The sequence below is a fragment of the Megascapheus bottae genome, chromosome 36 (genome assembly GCF_031878675.1).
Source record: "Megascapheus bottae isolate mThoBot1 chromosome 36, mThoBot2.hap1, whole genome shotgun sequence".
Lineage (NCBI taxonomy): Eukaryota > Metazoa > Chordata > Mammalia > Rodentia > Geomyidae > Megascapheus > Megascapheus bottae.
Window position 1 is genome coordinate 7,259,093 of NC_143544.1, and position 23,568 is coordinate 7,282,660.

At 49.1% G+C, this 23,568-nt stretch overlaps 1 protein-coding gene across 2 annotated transcripts; it reads right to left on the reverse strand.

Annotated features, from left to right (window-relative positions):
- Window positions 1-8: 8 nt before the first annotated feature.
- On the reverse strand, window positions 9-23,329 carry Fam234a (family with sequence similarity 234 member A). Of its 2 annotated transcripts, XM_090324562.1 has the most exons (14): window positions 23,124-23,329; window positions 16,940-17,064; window positions 15,464-15,563; window positions 11,836-12,121; window positions 7,224-7,340; window positions 6,769-6,960; window positions 4,878-5,008; window positions 4,426-4,558; window positions 2,402-2,531; window positions 1,957-2,097; window positions 1,613-1,688; window positions 1,263-1,418; window positions 746-848; window positions 9-655 (listed from the first exon to the last, which is right to left on the reverse strand). In XM_090324562.1, exons 4-14 carry the CDS (start codon window positions 12,086-12,088, stop codon window positions 444-446), a joined length of 1,644 nt encoding a protein of 547 aa, XP_090180688.1. In that variant the 5' UTR covers window positions 12,089-12,121; window positions 15,464-15,563; window positions 16,940-17,064; window positions 23,124-23,329; the 3' UTR covers window positions 9-443. The 2 variants fall into 2 exon arrangements, with proteins under 2 accessions (XP_090180688.1, XP_090180687.1); XM_090324561.1 differs by lacking the exon at window positions 16,940-17,064.
- Between the last annotated feature and the right edge of the window lie 239 nt (window positions 23,330-23,568).

Below are 23,568 nucleotides of genomic sequence, written 5' to 3' on the forward strand. Positions count from 1 at the left end.
TGGAGGGCTACTGTCCTCAGGATGCCTCTGGGGGGCTGGGGGTGGGGCTGGCGCAGATGAGGAATCGAGGCCAGAACAGGAGGAAGGGAATCAGTGCTGGAGCCTGGGGGAAGCAGAGTGCCCCACAGCGGTGTCTTCTCCCGTGAGGAGAGAGGCTAGTGGTGAGGAGGGCACCGTCCGTGAGCGCGGCCCAGTGGTCCAGGGAGAAAACAGGGAGGCAGTTTGGTCTTGACAAGACCCACGGCTATAGGCAAGACTCTGGAGAGGTCGGGGAGGACAGGGTGTGCTGGGCAGGAGGCCTGGGGTACCCCCCACCTATTCCTGAATACAACTAGTAAGGCCACGGCTCCCCAGAAATCAGTCACGAGTATCAGGAGCGAAGGGCCAGCAGAGCGACTGCGGGAAGAAGGGACAATTTCCCTGGGCTCCAGCTGACCCAGCACCTAGGCAGCATTTTGGTATCGGAGCTGGGAGAATCGGTCCTTGATGGCTTGGTCACTGTCTGACCCGCTTTTGCCCAGGCGAACCACTCTGCTGCCGGAGACAAGGTCTTGCACCCTGTGCTTGGTCACAGAGACCAGGCCAGGCTCATCTGAGCTGGCAGGGCCTGTCAGGAGCACACAGGCAGCATGGCGATTCGACTCAAACAGGACCACTGTGGGGACATGTGAACGGCACCGCTTAATACCAGCCAGGGGAGAGCTGGGGCAGGGGAGACAGTGGGTCTGTGCTGAGCTGTACTCACCATCGAAGGCCGCGACGTTGGCAGACACAGTGGCCAGCTCCAGCAGGATACCGGGCAGGGTAGGGTGGAACATGTACAGGCTGTGCCGGGCATCTCTGGGCTCCTGGGGTGGGAACCAGCAATAGCCCTCACTCCTGCGGTGCCTGGGCTGTGCCCATGTCTAAGCCAGACCTGGGATGCAGGCCATTGTCCTGGGCAGTGTTCAGGTCACCCCCTGGGTGTGGAGTGACCACACCCAGTGCTCTGTATCTACCTGGTCCAGCCTGGGGGGGCTCACAAACTCCTAACTTCAACTCCAGACCCACCTTCCAACTCCTTCCTCCCCCAACCTGGGCCTGGGTCCGGGTCTAGCTGGTATCCATTAGTACCTGCCTTAACCCAGGTCTTCAGAGTCTCCCCCTTAGCCTGCCCTGGCTGCCCTGGCCTGTGGTGACTCGGTCACTGACAGCCTTGAGGAGGGCCCTGGCCTGGGGCTCTGCCCCTGGCTTCAGCAATGATGTCGCGTGTATCCCCATACCATTGCACTGGTGCCATTCAGCTCATGGAGGCCCCAGAAGAAGAAGGCTGAGCGGTGGTCTGCAGTCAGGAGGCTGACAGATGGGGGGACTCCAGGGAAGCTTGGAAGAGCTTGGCTCCATAGGACAGCTCCAGTGCTGAGGTCCAAAAACAGCATCTGGGGAAGGAGGAGACACCGAAAGATCACCTGTCACAACCTCAGCTTGTGCAGGCAACACTGCAGGCAGCCGTTCTCTGAGGAGAGCCAGAACCTTCGCGCTGCTGCTGACAGGGCCAGAATCCTGTCTTCTTCTTTCACACAGTTTGTCCTTAGTCATGGACAAGTTAGACTCTAGAGGAAGCCCAGCGCACCTGTCTATCAATGCCGGTTCCGTTTTCAACGACCACAGCTGAGGTGTCAGGTTTGTAGTGGCCGAGGATGGGTTTTCTGGAACGAGAGGTGGAGAGCAAGAGCTCACCAGGGGTCTCTGGAAGGAGCTCTGAGTGAAGGGAAAGAGCTGGGACGGGTGTGATACTCAGTCTTCAGTGGCTGCATCTAGACTCCAACCCCAGGACAAGGAGCTAGCAACCTGGCCAGGAGTCTCTCTGGCCTTTCAGCAGGACAGAGGAGATACCTGGGTCTCTCCAGCCATCCTGTGAGCCAGTGGGGGAGGTAGGCTGGGGATTTTGCCCAGCTCTGGAGAGAAAGGCCGTACCTCAGGACCTGGGCCACGCTGACAGTCCACCGGGGGGTCAGCTCCTGCCCGTCCAGCAGCACACAGGCCTCGGAGTTCACAAGGAGCACATCCTGACCAGCCTTCCCTTGGACGTTCATCAGGTGGCGGACTTCTCCAGAGCTGGGTAAGGACAGCAGGAGAAAGGTGCACAGGGACTTTGGGATGAGGCTGCTTCTCGTCCAGCCCAAGGACAGCCCTGCCTTCCCCGTCTTCAGAGCATAGACCAGACCCTGGCTGGCGGTGCGATGAGGATCCCACCAGGGCTGTTTCTCCTTAGCTCTTCCTTGGCTTTCATTTACCCATTCCCCATGGCTGGAGGCAAGATGGATGGGGTTCACGAGGCACAGCATCCCTCAGCCTGCCTGGGGGCCCCAAGCTCCACATAGATCATACCTGACTGAGGCCCACGGCCTGCGGGACCAACCTGGGCAGAAGCCTGCTGTGGGGAGAGGCACTGAGCATGTTCTCCCAGAGGGGGTCATTCTTAAACGGGCCATTTCTCCCAATCACCTTCTCATAAAGACCCTTCATAGAGCAGCCACAGAGAGAACTAGCTGTTGAAAACACAGAAGAGCTAACGTCATCACAGTTTTGCTATGGCTCTGGGACCAGGCGCATCTGGCTGTCACCCTTCCAGGAACACATTAGTGCCACATTCACTCTGGGCACTCAGGCTCCTTGACCATCAAGTGAGGACTCAACTGTCAAGAACACGAGCTGGAGGCGGGGAGCGTGGTCTAGTGGTGCAGTGCTTGCCTAGCATGCACGAAGACACGGGTTTGATTCTTTGGTTACCACATACATAGAAAAAGCTAGAAGTGGTTCTGTGGCTCAAGTAGTAGAGCTCTAAAAGCCTAAGCACAGAGTTCAAGCCAGGACTGGCAAACAAAACAAAACAAGCAGCAAAGCATAAACAAATGCAACAATTATACTCACTAGACACCATGTTGAAAATGAACTATGCAACTTGGGTTGGAGGGAGTAGGAAGGGGTTAAGTGGGAGGAAACGAGGGAGAGGGTAGCTGTTTAAAAAGAAAGGTGCTCCCTACCATACGTGTGTAACTGCTAACCCTGTTCACCACCTTTACTATGCATCTATATCTGTATATCGCTTTAAAAAAAAGAACACAGCAGTTGCTGGGTGCTGGTGGTTCATACTTGTAATCCTGGCTATTCAGGAAGCTGAGATGAGGATTGTAGTTCAAAGCCAGCACAGGCAAAAAAAAGTCTTATCTCCAATGGACTAGCAGACAAAAAACAGGCTGGAAAGGTGTGGCCCCCTTGGTACAGCACCGCCTAGAGCAAGAAAGCCCAGTAAGAGTAAGGGCCTGAGCCTAAAGAAACAAAACAAAAAGAATAGAAGTAGGGGCCGGGAGTTTGGCCTAGTGGTAGAGTGCTTGCCTCGCATGCACGAAGACCCGGGTTCGATTCCTCGGTACCACATACATAGAAAAAAGCCAGAAGTGGTGCTGAGGCTCAAGTGGTAGAGCTTGAGAAAGTCCAAGGACAGTGCTCAGGCCCTGAGCTCAAGCCCAGGACTGGCAAAAGAAAAAAAAAAAAAAAAAAAAAGAATAGAAGTAGGAGCTGTTGAAGCTGGGAAGCAGGAACTAACGTGCCTGTTAGTTAAGAATAGCACTGGCTGGGGAGGTGGCTCACGCCTGTCATCCTAGCTATTCTAGAGGCTGAGATCTGAGGATCCAGGCTCAAAGCCAACCGGGCACAAAAGAACTTGAGACTCTTATCTCCAATTTTACCCTCCAGAAAATGGGAGGGAAATGGGGCTTGGGTAGGGTAGTAGCCTTGAGCTAAAGAGCGCAGGGACAGCAGCCAGGACAAGTTCAAGCCCCCTGACCCACCAAAAAAATAAATAAATAAATAACAAGAAAGAAAGAACAGCACTATTTGATAAAATATACAGGACTCAATGCAGTTACACATAAACAAACTGACAGAGTATCCAAAGGCATAACTGCTCTGAACAATGATATACTGCTTATTAAAATGAATACCAGGAAATAGAAACATTTTGGGAGGTGGGGTTGGGCGCACATGATGTATAATATTAAATATGTAATTTGAGGATAGGACAAAAAGAGGGAGAGAATGGAGGAAGGGGTAACACTGGCAAAGAGGCATTAAACTCATAACCTTATTTAAGGAATTGTAACCCTTCTGCATAACTACTTAATTAAAAAGGGGGGGTGGAGCAGGAGTTTGGGGCAGAGTGCTTGCCTAGCATGCACAAAGACATGGGTTTGATTCCTTGGTACCACATACATAGAAAAAAAACCAGAAGTGATGCTGTGGCTCAAGTGGTAGAGCTCTAGCCGTGAGAAAGCCCAAGGACAGTGCTCAGGCCCTGAGCTCAAGCCCCAGGCCTGGGGATAAAAAAAGAACAGCAGGGCTTTGAGAGAAAACCCTGTCCCAGGTGTATGGCAGGTGACATACCGCAGGGGAGGAGGAGGTAGTGTGCACCCGTCCAGGTGATGTGGAGAAGGGCCCCACGGGCCCCATCCACACCAAGGGAACCTCTGTGGCCAATCTGGTGCCCAGTGTTGCGTGAGTAGATGTCCCCGCTGACCTGCAGTGATAAAGAGCAGCAGGGGAGAGACAGACCTGGATCCACAGGGGGAGAGGGGCATTTAAGGGAGCTGTCGAAAGAAAAGGTGTCAGATTTTCATGGTCTTGGGGCAAGAAAGCCTTGGAATAAGAGTAACTGGGAACATCTGGGTTGCACGCCCTGCCTGGGAGGTGTGGGGAAGCCCGGGGTTAGCCCCACAAAGGCACAGATTGGCTCGCAGCGCCCAGAGAGACCGACCACGTCAGTGTACTGTGTCTTTGGGCCTCAGAAGCACAGAGTCAGAGATGGCCTTGTGGAAATGGGCCTGGGCGATCCTCACCGTCTTCCCCTCCTGGGTGAGGAGCAGGAGGTCTGGAGCGCCATCACCATCCACGTCAGGCACCTGGAGCAGAGGGCTCAGGACAGAGGAGTTCTCACGGGGGGTGCTGGTGTGGTTCCACATGGTGTCTCCTGTAACCAAGCACAGCACCGTGCTGGTGGCCCTCAATCTTTGGGCCATTGCACGGCAGACTCAGGCATAGACATGCGTCCTCCAGATTCCAAAGCTGCCGTACGCTCAGAAACAGCCCAACAATCCTTACTGAGCAGACAGCCATACAACACATCCACGTGAAACGAGACGGAGTGACTGCAAGAAAATGGTAGCTTTGGGGCTGGGGCTGGGAGCAAGGCCTACTGGAGAGTGTCTGCCTAGCGTACCCAAAGCTGTGGGTTCGATTCCTCAGTACCACATACACAGAAAAAGTGGGCATGGGTGCTGTGGCTCAAGTGGTACAGTGTTAGCCTTGAGAAAGTCCAAGGACAGTGCTCAGGCCCTGTGTTCAAGTCTCAGGATGAAAGAAAGAAAGAAAGAGAGAGAGAGAGGGAGGGAGGGAGGGAGGAAGGGAGGGAAGGAGGGAGAAAGGGAGGGAGGGAAGAAGGAAAAAAAAAAAGGTAGCTGCCAGTCTCCTTTCCCCATTTCATGTCTGAATTTCCTGTTAGCAGGCCCTGAGCAAGGTCTGCTCCAGGAGACTCTGTGCCAATGATTGCCTACTCCCTACTCAGAGCACAGGACTTGACCTTTCCAGCCCACAGGAACCCCGCCAGGTTGCAGCCACAGGCATATCCTTTACTTTTAGGAAGACGAATGCTCCAGAGTGGGACCCATCGAGCACAGGTCTTGACATAAACTCTGGGCCTGGATGTGGTCCTTGAGCTCTTCAGCTCCATGTTAGCACTCTACCACTTGAGCCACAGCACCATTTCTGGTTTTCTGGTGGTTAATTGGAGATAAGCATCTCGGATTTTGGTGCTTGGGCTGGCTTTGAACCATGATCCTCAGATCTTGGCCACCTAAGTAGCCTGAAGAGCCACCAGCACCTGGATCCACTTTATTTTCTTTTTTGGTGTTGGTATTAGGACCTGGGTGCTGTCACTAGCTTTTTTTTTTTTTTTTTTTTTTTTTTGTTCTGGTCCTGGGGTATCAACTCACGGGACGTAGGGTTTTTTTTTTTTTGTTCAAGACTAGTGTTGAACTACCTTGATCCATAGCTCCACTTCCAGTTTTGACGAGATTAATTGGAGTTAAGAGTCTCATGGCCTTTCCTGACTGGCTGGCTTTGAACCATAATCCTCAGATCTCAGCCTCCTGAGTAGCTAGGGTTGTAGGTGTGAGCCACTGGCACCCAGTCCTTTAGACCTTTGGTCTGGATGTACAGTTTGGTGACAGGCACCACACGTACTTAGGTTAATACATACATAAACAAAGCAACAATAAAAACCCAACAACACAGAAGGGAAACGCCCAAATCTGCAAATCCAGGCCTTACAACTTCGGTGAGGTGCCAGGGGCTGTGTTCAAGTCACCTCCCACCATGCCTTTCTTCCCCTGGTGCTCACAGATGGCCTGTCAAGGCTCAGAAGAGCCTTGGGCCCACAGTATGAGCACAACGTCAGACCAGCAGTCAAGCATCTCCTCTCAATCCTGTCTCCCCATGTGGGTGGTGCAGACGCAAACTGGGCATCAGAAGACACTACTGCTGGGGCTGCGAGTGTGGCCTAGCAGCAGAGTGCTTGCTTGGCACGCATGACAACTGGGGTTCGATTCTTAAGTACCACATACACAGCCAAAGCAGGTGGGAAGCTGAGGTGCGTGAATTCCCGTGGTCACAGTTGGAGGTCTCCCACCCGCCGGTCTCCCCAGTAAGAGGGCTGATGCCTCCACAGCATACCTGTAAGTAGGTCAACTGCAAGGAGAGAACCAGGTCTTCCCACAAGGATGCAAGTAGAAGAGGCCTCATTGTCAGATGACGGCAACACAGCGTACTCCACAAGGGCCACGTCTTGGGCCACAGGCCTTTCCCAGAGTATCGTGCCACTGGCCCCTGACACAGCAGCCACAAAGGCACAGGGGGTAGAGAAGCCTAGGAGGAAACCCACAATGCCTGAACAGGCTGCCTAGCTGCACTCTGCCAACTCTGATCTTCCTCGTCAGCCCAGCACTAGGCCAGCACCCATTTCCTTTACCCTTCCCAACTTAGGGTAGGGCTGGCCCGGGTGGAGTGCAGGAGCACAGCCTGCTGCACTGTCTCTGCCAAACTCAATAATACCACAGGAGTAGGAAGGGCCCAGAATACAGACTCCTTTTCCCTCGGAAAGTCCCTTTTCCAGATAAAATAAAAATTACCTTCATCAGCACAGGCCCTGGTGACATTGTCACTGTTGTTGGTGTTTTTATAAAGAAAGAGCACATCTTGAATCTTGTCCCTATTTATGTCCTCCAGTGTCAGAAAGTCGTAGATGACTGAAAAAAGAAATCCACAGAGTGTTGCAAAGGGTCTGCCCGTCTATGGGGACAGTCACTTGCGACTCACTTTTGTTCTGGAGTTTGGTGTGCATTGAACCCTGTCACTGAGAGGTCACCTAACAAGAGTAGCATCCTCCCCCTTAGGAAGAGAAATTTCCCAGCTTCTCTCCAGAAATGCAGCAATTCGGGCCGGGAGTTTGGCCTAGTGGTAGAGGACTTGCCTAGCATGCACGAAGGCCCGGGTTCGATTCCTCGGTACCACATGCATAGAAAAAAGCTGGAAGTGGTGCTGAGGCTCAAGTGGTAGAGCTCTAGCCTTGAGAAATTCCAAGGACAGGGCTCAGGCCCTGAGCTCAAGCCCAGGACTAGCAAAAAAAAAAAAAAAAAAAAGAAATGCAGCAATTCATCTTTCTGGGGGAGTGTGTGTGTGTGTGTGTGTGTGTGTGTGTGTGTGCTCTACAGGCCAGGCTGGCTGTGAACTCGAGATCCTCATGTCTCCACCCCTGAACACACGACCAAAGAACAAGCCAGACACTTTGGTACTAGGAAAAAGTCCTTTATACACCTTCTATGAAGGAAAGACTCCCAGGCCAGTATGGGAGAGCGACATTCTTACAGCTTGCTGGCTCCTCAGGCCAAGGACTTAAGTAATCAACTTCTGAGATAGGACAAGATCAGGTATATTCAAGATGGTATGGCTATGGATTAAGATCTTGACTTGAAAACAAAACAAAACAACAACAACAAAAGGTCAATATTGGGTGTTGGTAGCTCATACCTGTAAACCTAGCTACTCAGAAGGTTGAGGTCTAAAGATATTGGTTCCGGGGCCGGGAGTTTGGCCTAGTAGTTAAAGTGCTTGCCTAGCATGCACGAAGACCCGGGTTCGATTCCTCGGTACCACATACATAGAAAAAAGCCAGAAGTGGTGCTGAGGCTCAAGTGGTAGAGCTCTAACCTTGAGAAAGTCCAAGGACAGTGCTCAAGCCCTGAGCTGATGCCCAGGACTGGCAAAAAAAATAAATAAAATAAAGATATTGGTTCCAAGCCAGTGAAGGCAGGGAAGTCTGTGAAAAATCTCTAACCATCAAAAGCTGGAAGTGAAGCTGTGGCTCCAGTAGAGCTATGGCTCAAGTGGTACAGTGCTAGGCTAGGCTTTGGCCCAAAGCTCAGGGGTAGTGCCCAGGACCTGAGTTCAATCCCTAGGAACAGTGCGGGGGGGGGGGTAGGGGTAGGGGGAGAGGTTGAGCCATAGTTCACGTGGTAGATAACTTGCCTATCATGTGTGAGGTGCTGGGTTCAATCCCCACTACCAAAAGAAGAAAAAGTAAAAAGAACTTGATCTTTAGAAACCAGGCATTGTTGCCTTGAGGCTGAGATCTGAGGACTGTGATTCAATGCCAGCCCATGCAGGAGAGGCTGTGGGATTCTTATCTCCAGTTAACCACCAGAAAACCAGAAGTAGAGCTGTGACTCAAGTGGTTGAGTGCTAGTCTTGAGCAAAAGAGCTCAGGGACAGCGCCCAGGCCTTGAGTTCAAGCCCCAGGACTGAGCAAAAGCAAAATAAAACAACAAACAAACAAAAAAGTTTGCGAGGATAACTTATATAAGAGAAAGTATCTACAAATCATATGTAGGACAGGGATTTTATGACTCCTCCAACTAAACAACAAATAAGCTACTTAGTTGAAAACTAAGCAAAGGATTTGATACATTTCTCCTAAAAAAACTTGCAAAGGACCAATAAGACACTAAAGATGCTCATCATCATAAGTAATTAGGGAAATGTAAATCAAAACCCTAAGAAGGGGTCAAAGTGGAGTCTAGTGGTAAAATGTTTGCATGAAGCCCTAGTTCAATTCCTTAGTACCACATACACAGAAAAAGGTAGAAGTGATGCAGTGGCTCAAGTGGTAGAATGCTAGCCTTGAACAAAAAATGCTCAAGGACCGTGCCCAGGCCCAGGCTCTGAGTTCAGCCTCAGGACTGGCAAAAAACCAAACCATACCAAAACAAAAAACCTTAGAAGATAGCATTTCAGACCCATTATAACTCTACTTAGGAAAACAAAAACAAAGCAGAAAACAAATGTTAATCTGGGAACTCTTGTGCATTGCTGGTGAGGATGTAAAAAGGTACAGCACTGTGAAATATGTCTGGCAGTTTCTCAAGAGTTAATTAGCATGTGTTCCAGCAGTTTCACTCCTTAGGTTCCTATCTGCCAGTATTCAAAGCAAGGATTCAGTTACTTATATGTGGAAGTACTATTTACAATTGCCCAACAGAAATTACCATGTACATTAATGGATGAATAGATAAACAAAATGCGGGCAGATGGCCCTCTGCACCTGCAGGTGTACATCCACAGATTTGACTAATTTTGATTTAAAACATTCATAGAAAGGAAAACAGAGCTAGACATGGTAGCTCATACTTACAATCCCAGATCAGAGAATGAGGTCATCCCAGGCAAAAGTCAGCCAGAAGCTGGGAACCAGAGGCCTCTGCTTTATAATCCTAGCTACACAGAAGGCTAAGCTCTGAGGATCAACGAACTAGCATAGGCTGACAAATCCGTAAGACTCTTATGTTCAATTCACTGGCCAAAAGGTGAAAATGGAAGTGTAGTTGGAATGGTAGAGCTATGAGCAGAAAAAGCCAAATCAGAGTTCCAGGCCCTGAGTTCAAGCTCCAGTATACAAAGCAAGCAAGCAAGCAAAAAAAAAAAAAAAAAAATGTTGGTCATGGGGGTGTGCATGCCTGTAATCCCCACTACTAAGGCCAGAGGGAAAAGGACTGCAAGCTGAGTTGGTCCTGGGAAAACTTAACAGGAGTAAAAGCAGAAAGGAGAGGAGGTTGGCTCAAGCAATAGAGCAATTGTTCTACAAGTAGGAGCAAGTACAAGGCCGTAAATTTAATCCCAGTACTGTAAAAAAGGATTCTAAACTACTGATGTAATGGTTTTCAACCCAGGAACCCAGCATTGGTTCAACAAAGATAAAATCAATTAACACGGGCCAGGAGTTGGGCCTAGTGGTAAAGTGCTTGCCAAGCATGCATGAAGACTCAGGTTCAATTCCTCGGTACCACATACAAAGACAAAAGCCAGAAGTGGTGCTGAGGGTCAAGTGGTAGAGCTCTACAATAAAAAAACAAAACAAAAAACCCCAAGGACAGTGCTCAGGCCCTGAGTTCAAGCCCCAGGACTGGCAAAAACAAACGAATAAACCAAAAAAAAAAACAACAAAACCCAACAGGTGAAGTCATATTTAATGCTGAAATTCATGACCTTGTAGCCAGGTGCTGTGGCTCACACCTGTAATTCTAGCTACTCAGGCAGAGTTGTAAGGAACCCAGTTCAAAGCCTACATAGGCAGCAAAGTCTGTGAGACTCTTATCTCCACTTAAGTGGATCTGTGGCTCAAGTGAGAAAGTACTAGCCTTAAGGGTTGGGGAGAGGGAAATGAGGACAAAAACATGAAAAGGGCTATCAATGAGCATGAAATAAGGCACCTACTGCCTGGCTAATGTACCTGTAACCTCTCTACACATCACCCCAATAATAAAAAATTAAATTAAGTTAAAAAAAAAAGAAAGTACTAGCCTTCAGCACAAGAGCCCAAGGACAGGGTCTAAGCCCTAAGTGCAAGTACCAGAACCAGCACACATACAAGAAAGAGAATAATACTGGGAATACATTTAATAAAAGATGATCAAGACGTACACTAAATGCCACCAAGCAACATGAACATTAGAAGTCTAGATAAAAGCCAAGTGTGATGGCATACCCAAGAAAAACAAACCAACAAACAAGAAAAATAAATAAATACACAACCACAGAAAATCCACAAGAAAATAGAGGAGCACATATGACTCCTTCCTCCAAATAAGCACTAACTTGTGTAGAGAATGAACTGGGAGGCTTCAACAAGGAAGTTTCCTTATCCCACCAGAAAAGGGAAGTCTACAAAGACACGTTCCGAGGCCGACAGCACTCGGCCGGGAACGCGCTGTTCCTCAGGAGAGGAGGCCAATGAGGCTCATTCGGTTGCTTTCCTTTCACTAGGGCCAGGTTGGGGGAGGAAAAGGGAAAGTGCATTTTGGTATAGTTTTGTGCTGGCTAGAGCACATGAGCACAACTACCACATAATTTTCATTTACCGAGCCATCTCTAAATCTTTAGCCATTTAATCTATTTTGTTGAAGTATGACCCACAGGCCGCTCTTGCTTATTTACCAAACCACAGCAGTGCTTCCGTTGTACTCAGGCTCCTCAATGGTACTCTAAGGACGAGGGGTGTGTGGCTCAATACTCAGCACCCCCAGATCAACAGCTCCCTGTATAAGTCCCAGGATGCCTTGGATATCTAATTGCCAGTGACTGCGTGGTGAAGCAGTGCCTGGTCAAAGCCCACTTCTGGACCCACAGATGCACTGTGGTTCCCAGGAGTGTCTGAAGCTGCTCAAGAAGGAGAGAGACTTTCAGGCTCACCGGCGGCATTGTAATCAATCCTCCATGTCCGAAGGGATGCTGGTCGGTCTGGACATGGGATAAGGAACGAGACCACAAACACCACAAAAAGGCCGACAAACAATGAAAGAAAAAACGCCACTGCTCGGCAGCGCGAGAGCCTGGAGTGCGGAGGCTTGCTTCTTAAATGGTCTTCGTTTTTCAACTCCTGTGATTTTCTGCCTTCATTCTTCAAGGGGTGGATCTCAGCCTCTAAATCCTTATTGTCTGTCATCCTGTGCGAATTCCCAGGGTAAACTAATGGTCACTGCATCAATAAAACAAGAGGTGGTTAAGGCCAGCTGTCCTAGCAGAGAAAGTTGCAGCACACAGCAAGTTTTACTGCAGCTATGAACCATTAGCCCCAAAATAAAAGCTCCATAAGCTATGCATGGTGGCGTAACTGGTAATCCTAGCTACTCAGGAGCCGAAAGGATTGTGAGTTTGAAGCCAAACTGGGCAAGTTAGTAAAACCTTACCTCAAAACCAAAATAAAGACAAAAAGGACTAAAGATATATAGTCCAAAAAAAAAAGTGCTTACCTAACAACCAAGAAGCCTTGGGCTGGGAATGTAGCCTAGTGGTAGAGTACTTGCCTAGCATGCATGAAGCTCTGGGTTCGTTTCCTTGGTAGCACATACACAGAAAAAAGCTGGAAGTGGTGCTGTGGCTCAAGTGGTAGAGCATTAATTAGCCTTGGGAAAGCTCACGCCTTGAGTTCAAGCCCCAGGACTGGCAAAAATAAAAATAAATAAGCTTTGTACACTATGAGTAAATACTACAAGGAAAAGAAAATGCTCTATCAAGGTGTAGGATGGCGAAATCAAGATTCTGCTTAGGATCTACAAGGGACGCAGAAGGAAGGGCACCTTAGTTGTGCAGAGCCAGCAGGAAATGTTCTACCAATAGCACACAAGTGTTTCCTGCCTGCTTCAGCACATGTGGGTAGCTACAGCTGACTGTAACAAAACTCACATATTAATCATTAGCTAAGCCCTTCCTGCCATCTGCTGGGCACATCTGGACAGCCTCTCGGCAAGGTTACCTGAGTAAGAGTGTGGTAAAAACCAATATTCTCACGCAAGGAGTCCAAGGTCAAGGAATCTTAAGTGAAGATGGGCTCTGGAGTCAGTTTTACCCTGAGTGTGTGTGACCTGGGACAGTGATTTGATTTGATTGTACACCTATTTCCTTATTAGTAAAAGAAATACAACATCTACTTTAGAAGACTTTTTCACTTATAGTGGCTGGGAGTTTGGCCTAGTGGTAGAGTGCTTGCCTAGTATACATGAAGACCTGGGTTCAATTCTTTGGTACTGTATATACAGAAAAAGCTGGTAGTGGCATTGTGGCTCAGGTGGCAGAGTGCTATCCTTGAGAAAAAGTGTCCAAGGCCTTGAATTCAAGCCCCAAAACTGGCAAAAATAAATAAATTAATTAAAATAAACAGGGCTGAGAGTTTGGCCTAGTAGTAGAGTGCTTGCCTAGCATGCACAAAGACCCGGGTTCAATTCCTTGGTACCACATACATAGAAAAAAGCTGGAAGTGGTGCTGAGGCTCAAGTGGTAGAGCTCTAGCCTTGAGAAAACCCAAGGACAGTGCTCAGGCCCTGAGCTCAAGCCCAGGACTGGCAAAAAAAAAAAAAAAAAAAAAAAATAGGGCTGGGAGTTTGGCCTAGTGGTAGAGTACTTGCCTAGCATGCACAAAGACCCGGGTTCAATTCCTTGGTACCACAGTGCTGTGGCTTAAGTTGTAGAGTTCTAGCCTTGAGAAAACCCAAGACAGCACTCAGGCCCTGAGTTCAAGCCCCAGGACTGGCAAAAGAAAAAAAATATATTAAATAAAGCGCTTATAACAGTATCTAGCTTATTCAAACACTAGCTTGTTCCTACTAATGGCTAAAAAAAAAAGTTTGTTTAAGCAGACATCACATGCAGGAGGAAGGTGACCAGCCATGGGAGATATATAAGCATGTGATAACCTCCAGCTCTGTGGAGAGAACGTGCTTGCTCCTTCCCAAGCCCCGCCTACCACTGGACTACGGGTGCATGTGGTGGAGAAAATTAAACAGGAAAACATGCATGTGTATGTGTGCTGGGTTTTGTTTATTTGTTTTGCCATTCCTGGGGTTTGAACTCAGGGACTGGGCAATGTCCTTGAGCTTTCTCAAGGCTGATGCTCTACTGCTAGAGTCACAGCACCACTTCCAGATTTTTCTGTAGATGTGGTAATGAGAAATTGAACCCAGGGCTTTGTGTGTGCTAGGTAAGAACTCTACCACTAGGCCATGCTTCTGGCCTGTATGCTATCTTTTTTTTTTTTTTGGGTCATGGAGGTTAAACTCAACCTGGGCACTGTCTCTGAGCTCTTCAGCTCAAGGCTACCACCCTTCCCCTGGGCCTGGGCGCTTTCTCTGAGGTCTTCAGCTCAAGGCTATGGCCCTTGAGCCAAGCCCCACTTCCCTTTTTCTAGAAGTTAATCGGAGATAAGAGTCTCAAGTCCTTCTGTGCCTGGGCTGGCTCTGAACCTGGATCCTCAGATCTCAGCTCCCTGAGTAGCTAGGATTACAGGTGCGAGCCACTGCACCTGGCTCTGTATGCTATCTTTAAGAGGGTCTCATTTGTGACCCTGCTGGTCTAGAACTCACAGTCCTCATACGAAAGGCATGTATCATATGGTTCATGTCTTCTACCACAATTAAGAGCAAATCTGGGGCCGGGAGTTTGGCTTAGTGGTAGCATGCTCGCCTAGCACACACGAAGCCCTGGGTTTGAGTCCTCAGTACCACATACACATAAAAAGCAGGAAGTGGCACTGTGACTCAAGTGGCAGTGCACTATAGCCTTGAGCAAAAAGTGTCCAAGGTCTTGAGTTCAGTCCCCAGGACTGGCCAAAAAAAAATCTGTGTGCACCCTCCCTCCACAAAGCTGAGGCATGGGTTTTAATTACTTGAAGGTTGGTAAAGGTCCCTAGCCACAGTAATGAAGTGAACACAAGGAAAATCAAACAATGAGTCATACCAGGAACCTCATTCAGACAAAGCACCTGAAATGGGAAGGGTGAGGTGTGGCAGAGGCCGTCTAGAACAGGAAACCAGGGGAAAAGCCAGTAGCTACCACATCTGAAAGCTCGCGCTTGCTCTCTCTCTCTCTCTCTCTCTCTCTCTCTCTCTCTCTCTCTCTCTCTCTCTCTCTCTCTCTCTCTCTGTCTCTCTCTCTCCCTCTCTTTTGTCTTTTCTTTCTTTGGTACTAGGGATTGAACCCAGGCTGTTGCACTTGCTAGGCAAGCACTTTGCTCCTATACTATGCTACATTCCAGCCCCAGGAGAACTCTTTAATCAGCAAATCTAACCCCATGTCCCCAAAGAAGGGCTGCTTGAAACAGTTAAAGCATCAACGAAAACTGAATGAAAAACCAGAATGCTAATGTTCTAGAGTGCCATCTGTAAACTACAATTACCTAAGAGGCTCTCAGAGCTTTTGGCCCTTCCCGTCTGTCAGGATTCAGAGTGTCTTTAGGCCGTGTTCTTCACACACTATGCAAAATCACTGTTCCCAAGAGGAAAAATGAAGTCCCCATCCACCTACTTGGCCCATTCCCCAGGCTTACCTGGTGAGGGATGTGTTCAACAGTATTTCCTGACCAGCTGTGGGCACATCTGTCACAAGGCATGGACGGGGGGTCTTTGTCTTCATAAGCCCAGGTGGATCTATGGGATGGGAAAGGCATCATTAGCAAGGGCCGGGAGTGTGGCCTAGTGGTAGAGTGCTTGCCTAGCATGCACCAAGACCCGGGTTCAATTTTTTGGTACCAGAAGTACCCAGAAAAGGCCAGAAGTGGTGCTACGGCTCAAGTGGTAGAGCTTTAGCCTTGAGAAAGCCCACGGATGGGGCGAGTCAGAATAAATAAATAAAGTAAGTCATTGGTAAATATACCTCAGGCTGTCTGTCAGTGAATCGAAGTGCCATAGCCATGCTTCTTAGCCGAGGCTCTAAATTGGGATTATAGCCACACCCCAAACTGAAGAACCCACTGGGGGAGGGGAGGTTGTCTGAGGCCGGAGTGCTAGTCCAGCTCTCCTGGCGACTCCCAAGAGCCTTCGGGGAGGAGAAGCACTGCCTAGGAGTCTGCTCTTGCGTTTCATGCCACATCAGCCCTCTCTTGGAAGTGGAGCTTCCAAACCCCCGCTGCCAGCCTAAAGAGAAGCACCGAAGAGGGAGGACAGGCCCCAACCCTCCTGCATCTTTGTTTTGTTTTGTATATGGGTTCTGGAGCTTGGACTCAGGGTCTGGGTACCTGAGCGTTTGTGTTCAAAGCTAGTATTCTACAACTAGAGTCGCAGCCCTACTTTCAGTGCTTTGGTGGTTAACTGGAGATAAGTGTCTCATGGACATTCCTGTCCAGGCTGGCTTTGATCCTCAATGCTCAGACCTCAGCCTCTTGACTAGACAGAATTCCAGGCGTGAACCACCCTTTCATCAAGCTGTCAGCATGTACTTCGTGTTTTCACTTCCTGGTAATTCTCAGCAAGCTTAACTGATAGAAGTGAAGACACCAAGCTAGTAAATAATAGTTACGTGCGCGCGCACGCGCGCGCGCGCGCGCGCGCGTGTGTGTGTGTGTGTGTGTGTGTGTGTGTATAAGCATGCACACTCACCAGTTCTTGTGCTTGAACTCAGGGCGACAGTACTTGGCTTTTTTGCTCAGACTGCCACTGGAGCCATAGATACACTTCTGGCTTTTTATTGGTTAACTGGAGATAAGAGTTTCTAGAATTTGTCTGCCCAGGTTAGCTCTGAACTTCAATCCTTAGATCTCCTGAGTAGCTAGGATTATAGACTCCTGGCAAATTGCTACTTTTCTTAAAAGGAATTCATTTTTAATCTCTAAACTATGTACAAACCAAAAGCTAAGAACAAAGGCCAGAAGTAGAGCTGTGAGTCAAGTGCTAGAGTGCTAGACTTGAGTGGAAAAGCTCAAGGACAGTGCCCATGCCCTGAGACCAACTCCCCCCCGCCAGCAAAAACAAACAACAGAGGTGACCAAGTACGATAAAGCCTTGAATTCAGAGCCTGTGCGCTGTACCTTAGCCTTTTCACTCAAGGCTGGTGTTCCATCACTTGAGCCACAGCTTTTTGCTGGTTAATTGGTGTCTCTTAGATTTGTCTGCCTGGGTTATCTTCCAACATGGATCCTCAGACCTTAGTCTCCTGAATAGGATTACAGTCATAAGTCACCAGAGCAAGATCCCATCAAGACTCTGACGGGAGGTGGGGAGATCAAGTGTGTCGTACTCCTAGCAGTTCCTAATAAGACTCTGCTCTGGCTGTGGATACAGTGGAAAGTGGTTTTGGTTGGGATCTGGAACCATTCAGTTTAGGACCATTTGGCTTAAGCAGTTCTTCAGACACATTTCTGGCAAGGCCTAACTTGCCTTTGCAGGACTATGAAAAGCCTGCTTCCTAGCCTGTATTAACACACCATTCGGTATTTTTGTTTTTTGGCCATATCTGTAAAATAACTATGATTATTTTTATTTAAAACTTTTCTTAACTCATTTTTTTCCCCCTTTAAAAGATGTTTCAGGCCTGGAAATGGGGCTTAGTGGTACAGTGATTCCTCAGCACCACATACACAGAAAAAGCCAGAAGTGGCACTATGGTTCAAGTGGTTGAGGGCTAACCTTGAGCAAAAGAAGCTCAGAGACAGTGCCCAGGCCCTGACTTCAAGCCCCAGGACTGACAAGGGAAAAAAGGAAAACAGATATTTCAAAGGAAATGGAGGGTATGGTAGGAATCTGGGCTCAGCGTAGCCACTGTTTCCCAGCCCCATCATGTCTGGGCTGTAATTCCTGCTGCTCCAGGAAACCAAAACAATGGCTTTAAAATATTTGCAGCTGGTAGGAGCTGGGAGCGTGGCGTAGTGGTGGAATGCTTGTGTAGCATGCACAAAGCCCTGGGTTCACTTCCTCAGTCCCACATACACAGAAAAAGCCAGAAGTGATGCTGTGGCTCAAGTGGTAGAGCTTGAGCCTTGAGAAAGCCCAAGGACAGTGCTCAGACCCTGAGTTCAAGTCCCAGGGCTGGCAAAAAAAAAAGTATGGCAGTAAATGGTGATTTTTATGTACTAGATTATCCCTGGTACTATAGACCTCTCAGGAAATCCATTCAAGGCCACCGGCACTGGCACACCTCCTTCAGGGAGTACACAGGCTATGTGTCCAGATGGAAAACTGATTGTACAGAAGAATGATAAAATTGTGCAACTCAACAAAATTACGGAGCTCAATAAAAGGTACCTCCCTTTTCTCCAAGGAGTCTGAACCAGAGAGAACAGATAATAAAATCCTCACGGGGCTGGGACTATGGCCTCATGGTCAAATGCCTACCTAGCATGCATAAAGTGCTGGGTTGCATTTCTCAGTACCACATACACAGAAATAGCCAGAAGTAGTGCTGTGGCTCACAAGAAAAAGAAATATTTGTGTTTTGCAGTACTGGGGATTAAGCCATTTCAGGCAAGCTCTCTACCACTGAGCACACACCCTGTCCTTGGTTTTGAGGAGGGTTTCACTGTTTCTGTAGCCCAAATTGTTCTTCAGCTTGCCATCCTTTCACCTCTGGTACTGAGGAATGGAACCTGGGTCTTCGTGCACGCTAGGCAGGCTCTCTACTCTACCACTGGGCCAAACTCTTGGCCCCCCAAATCATTTACTTTTTGTATTACTCAAGTGCACCAGAATGGTAATTTTAGCTTCAAACCATAGGTTCCTCCAAATTAAAATAAATGAGAGGAAAAAGTAAATTTCAGCTAAAAGAGAGAAAGGGAAAAAATAGTTTCACTGGACACTGGTAGCTTCTACTAGCCCAGGCAGGAAAGCCCATCAGACTCTTTATCTTCAATAAACTACTCAACCACTCCAGCGGCTAAGATCTGAGGATCAAGGTTCAAAGCCAGCACTGGTGCTAAAGTCTGTGAGACTCTTATCTTCAATTAACCATTAGAAAAAGAGAAAATTGGCACGGTGGTTCCAGGGGTAAGGTGCTAGCCTTGAGCTGAAAACTCAGGGACAGTGCCAAGGCCCAGAGTTCAAGCCCCACGGCTGACAAAACAAAAAAAGGAAAAGCCCCATGACCAACAACCAAAACCAAAACCAATTTAAATCAATAGGCCATTACGAATAAAAGACAGCATCCTCTTTTAACACCTACTGGAGACTGAAGCCAGGGCCTCCGACATATAAACAAATGCTGTACCTCTTAAGTTGTTTCCCCAGCAGAAGACTGGCTCCTAAATGGACAAAATATTGTGGGAAAACATAAAGAAAGCTCTGACAAGAGAATAACTTCACTAACTAGCTACATCAGTAAGAGAAAAATGTTTTTTTTATCAATTGACTTAACAAAAATTGCACCTTGTGGTGGGCATTGCTGACTGACTCTTGTAATTCTCATTATTCAGGAGGCTGAGATCTGAGGATCACAGTTCAAAGCCGCTTAGGGCCAGTAAGTCTTGGTGTTTATCTCCAATCAAGCACTGAAAAAGCAGGAAATAGAACTGTGGCGTAAGTGCTAGGGCATTAGCCAGGAGCAAAAAAGCTCAAGGACAGCACCCAGCCCCTGAATTCAAGTCCCAGGACCATCACAAACAAACAAACTGATAAAGAATGCCTTTCATATTAAGTGGCCTGTGTCATTGCCAATGCTGGTCCATGCATTCTGACAGCAGTTGAATATGAGATACTTGAGACACCCACAGTAACCAACTGGGGGGCAAAGCATGTCTCAGACAATAACAGCTACAGTGTTCAGTTGTTTGCAGTAAACAAAGATTTCTTGCCTTCACCAAGAATAATCTCAAGACAAAGAAGAAGCCCAAAATAATTTGTCAAATGAGAACAAAATTTAAGGTCACAGCTCCCTGACAAGAGCCAAAAGTATCACAGCACATTCAGTCAGCACAAAAACCTCAACACAGTTCCTTTCTTTTATGCAGAGGTGTGTGTGTGTGTGTGTGTGTGTGTGTGTGTGTGTGTGTGTGTGTGTGTGTGTTGTTCCTGACCTCTTTAGCTCAAGGCTATCACTCTTCTCCATGAGCCTCAGCCCCACTTCTGATTTTCTAGTGGTTAATGGGAGATGAGTCTCATGGACTTTAGTGCTCAGGCTGGCTTTAAACCAAGATCCTTAGATCTCAGCTTCCAGGTGTGAGCCACAGCACCTGGCCTGATCATCTAAATTTGATGAAGGATTTTTACAAATAAGAATGGTGATAAGGGCCAGCAGTGTGGCCTAGTAGTAGTATTTGCCTAGCAAGCACAAAACCCTGCTTGGTACCATATACACAGAAAAAGCTCTATGTGGTACTGTGGCTCTCAAGTGGTAGAACGCTAGCCTTGAGAAAGCCCAAGGATAGAATCCAGGCCCTGAGTTCAAGTCCCAGGGCTAAAAATGGTAATAAGAGCTGGGGGAACGTGGCTTAGTGGTAGAGTGCTTACCTCGCATGCATCAAGTCCTGGGCTCGATTCCTCATTGCCACATATACAGAAAAAAACGGAAGTGGTGCTGTGGCTCAAATGGTAGAGTGCTATGAGCAAAAGAAGTTCAGAGACAGTGCCCCCGACTTCAAGCCCTTGTACTGCCCGCTCCCCAAAATAAAAAAGAATGGTAATAAGATACACTGAGTTTTGTGTAGAAATCAATTTTGAAGAAATTTAAAACATCTAACAGGTCCTATAGATACAGATTTTAACTCATTTATCTCCTCTTCTACCCAGCCCTTCCTTTTTTTTTTTTTTTTTTTTATTGGTGGGTCATGGGGCTTGACCTCTGGGCCAGGGTGCTATCCCTGAGCTCTTCAGCTCAAGGCTACTGCCTTACCCCTGGAGCCATAGGCCCATTTCCCATTTTTTAGAGGTTAATTGGAGACAAAAGTCTCATGTGCCCAGGCTATCTTTGAACCATCATCCTCAGATCTTAGCCTCCTTGAGTAGCTACGATTACAGGAGTGAGCCACCACACTCAGCTGTGGCCAGCCCCTCCTTTTGATAGCCATTGTTTTAAGTCATATCACAGAACTTTCTTACCAGGATTTCTGGAGCACTCTCAAATCTTCCAAAAATATCTCTTGGTCATGTTACTGCCTTGTTTACAATACTGGAATGACTCATCACCACTTTAGAACAAAGCCCAGCTCCTGTTTGCCTCTCCAGGGTCACCCTAACTCAAGTCCCAAACCTGCCACTTGTCTCAACCAGACACTTCTTTTATAGCCTCCCCTCACCCCCTGCCATACACACACCGGGAGTAAGCATAGTTGCCCTGGCAGAAAATAGACATAACATTCATATGTCTGAATAAATGTCCCAATTCTTGCTATGGTCCTCTTTTGGACCAAAAGATTGACTTCTTCTTTTTTTTTGCCAGTCCTGGGGCTTGAACTCAAGGACTGAGTACTGTCCTTGGGCTTTCCTCAAAGTCAGTGCTCTACCACTTGAGCCACAGCACCACTTCTGGCTTCTGTTTTTTCTTTTTCCAGTGTATGCAGTACTGAGGAATTGAACCCAGAGCATCATGCATGCTAGGTAAGCACTCTACCACTAAGCCAAACTCCCAGCCCAAGATTGACTTCTTTTGGAAGTCATTTACCAACGTGTTCATTAACTATTAAAAAAAAATAAAAAAAGAAATCTACAGCTTGTAGAACAGATGAGTTTAAAAGTCGATTTGAAAAAAAAAAATCGCCAAGTGTTGTAGCATGTAATCCTAGCTACTCAAGAGGTAAGATCTGAGAATTGCCTGAAGTCCCAGCACTAAAGACTGTGAGATTCTTATTTGCAGTTAACCACCAGAAAACTGGAAGTGCTACTGTGGCTCAAGGGTAGGGTGGTAGCCTTGATCTAAAGAGCTCAGGGACAATGCCCAGGCCCTGGGGTAGGGTGGTAGCCTTGATCTAAAGAGCTCAGGGACAATGCCCAGGCCCTGGGGTAGGGTGGTAGCCTTGATCTAAAGAGCTCAGGGACAGTGACTAGGCCCAGAGCCCAAGCCCTAGGACCAACAACAACAAAAAGGACATAGATCAACTGTATCTACCTGACACCCATGCCTCTGTCTAGTTAAGAGCGCCCTGTTTTTTCTTGGAGAAATATGGGTTCCCACGGGCTTAGTGTGGCTCTAGTATGAGTTGTCTCCTGCATTCAGGGGAACGCTTCTTTCCCAGGCCTTGTTGAATTCTCAGGAACTATTCCCCAAATAAATATTAGGTCTAGAAGTTCAGGGGAAATTATAGGAATTAGGCATTCTTTCCCACAGGAGAAGAAAATGGTACGATGGTTTAAGATACTTCCACCAACCCTTCTCTTGTCTTCCTTGAGAATATGAAGTTCTTTGTCTTTTTTTTTTTTTTAAATCTAGTAACAGTAGAGAATGTGGGGGAGGCAAACGTTAGACTTCCAAAACCAGGTCACAAAAGGACTAATTGTTTTTACCCCTTACATGCACCCTTCCTCCCCGAGGGAAGCAGTGGTGAAGAGGGGAAGGCCGCCGGTTCCATCAGTGAGTCTAGTGGACCGGACCGAAGCACTGACCCGCGGACACGCTAGCAAAGGTGCTCAGTCCATGACACTGCGCGGCCTGTGACCCGGCAGCAGATGTGTAACACAAGGTGAAGGAAGCAGCAGCCGGGTGGGGGCCAGCTCAGAGGCGGAGGGGCGGGCTGGGCAGCCGGGGCTCACGCCTGTCATCCCGGCTCCTCAGGAGGCTGAGATCGGAGGGTCCAGGTTCAAAGCCAGCCCGGGCACCCATGGCCCTGAGACTCCGATCTCCGAAGAGCTCAGGGACGATGCCCAGGACCCACAAAGCAACAACGACAAACAGGAATGTGAGGCTCTTCTCTCCAGCTAACCCCTAGGAAAGGGAAGTGGGCTTGGGCCAGGGCAGGAGGTCGCCCGGAGCTGACGAGCCCGGAGGTCAAGCCTCAGCCGTGGAGAAGCCTCGGGGTGAGAACGGAGACGACGCCCCGCGTCCGGCCCCCGACCTCCTCCGCGCTCCCTCAACTCTTCCCTCCATGACACGAGCTGCTTCCCCGCGTTCCTCACACGTGGGCCCCGCCACGGGGCTCAGGCAGCACGGCCCGCGGACCTCCGCCGGCAGCGGGCGCACGCTGGGCCGCCCCGCCCCCCCCGCTCGGCCGCGCCGCGCCCGCCCCGCACGCCCGACTCAACCCGGCCGCGCGGGCGAGGACGAGACCGAGCGTGCGGGACGCCGGCGATTACCTGTGCCGGCTCCGGACGGGCTCGCACACGCCTGCGAGGTCGGCGGGGCAGCGCTTTCGGGGATCCTCATCAAGTGGTCGACTACTGCGGGAGCCGGCTCAAGGCGGCCCCGGGGCCAGCGATCCGCCGCCGAGACCCGAGGAGACCGGTGCTGGCGCGGCGGCCTACACCCGCGGACCCCGCCTGCTCCCCCGGTTCGTCTAGCCTCCCGGGCGGCCCCGCCTCCGCGACAAGCCCCGCCCGGAGGAGCCACCGCGGGCCCCGCCTCCTCCCGCATTGGCGGAGCCCCTGAGGCGGCCCCGCCTCCGCTGCAGGCCACGCCTCCTCCCGGGGTAGCCGAGCCCCTCCCGAGGCCCCGCCTCTGTACTAGGCCCCGCCGCCTCCCAGGTTAGCCCAGCCCCTCGGGAGGCCCTGCCTCTGCACCAGGCCACGCCTCCTCCCGGGG

Excerpts from the sequence above, each read along its gene's own strand:
- Fam234a (XM_090324561.1), bottom strand. The coding sequence starts at position 12,088 with ATGACAGACAATAAGGATTTAGAGGCTGAGATCCACCCCTTGAAGAAT. Across the intron at positions 5,009-6,768 it reads TGCAGTTGACCTACTTACAG|GAGACACCATGTGGAACCAC; the intron begins GTATGCTGTGGA and ends GCTTGGTTACAG. Across the intron at positions 2,098-2,401 it reads CACAGCAGGCTTCTGCCCAG|CTCTGGAGAAGTCCGCCACC; the intron begins GTTGGTCCCGCA and ends GTCCTTACCCAG.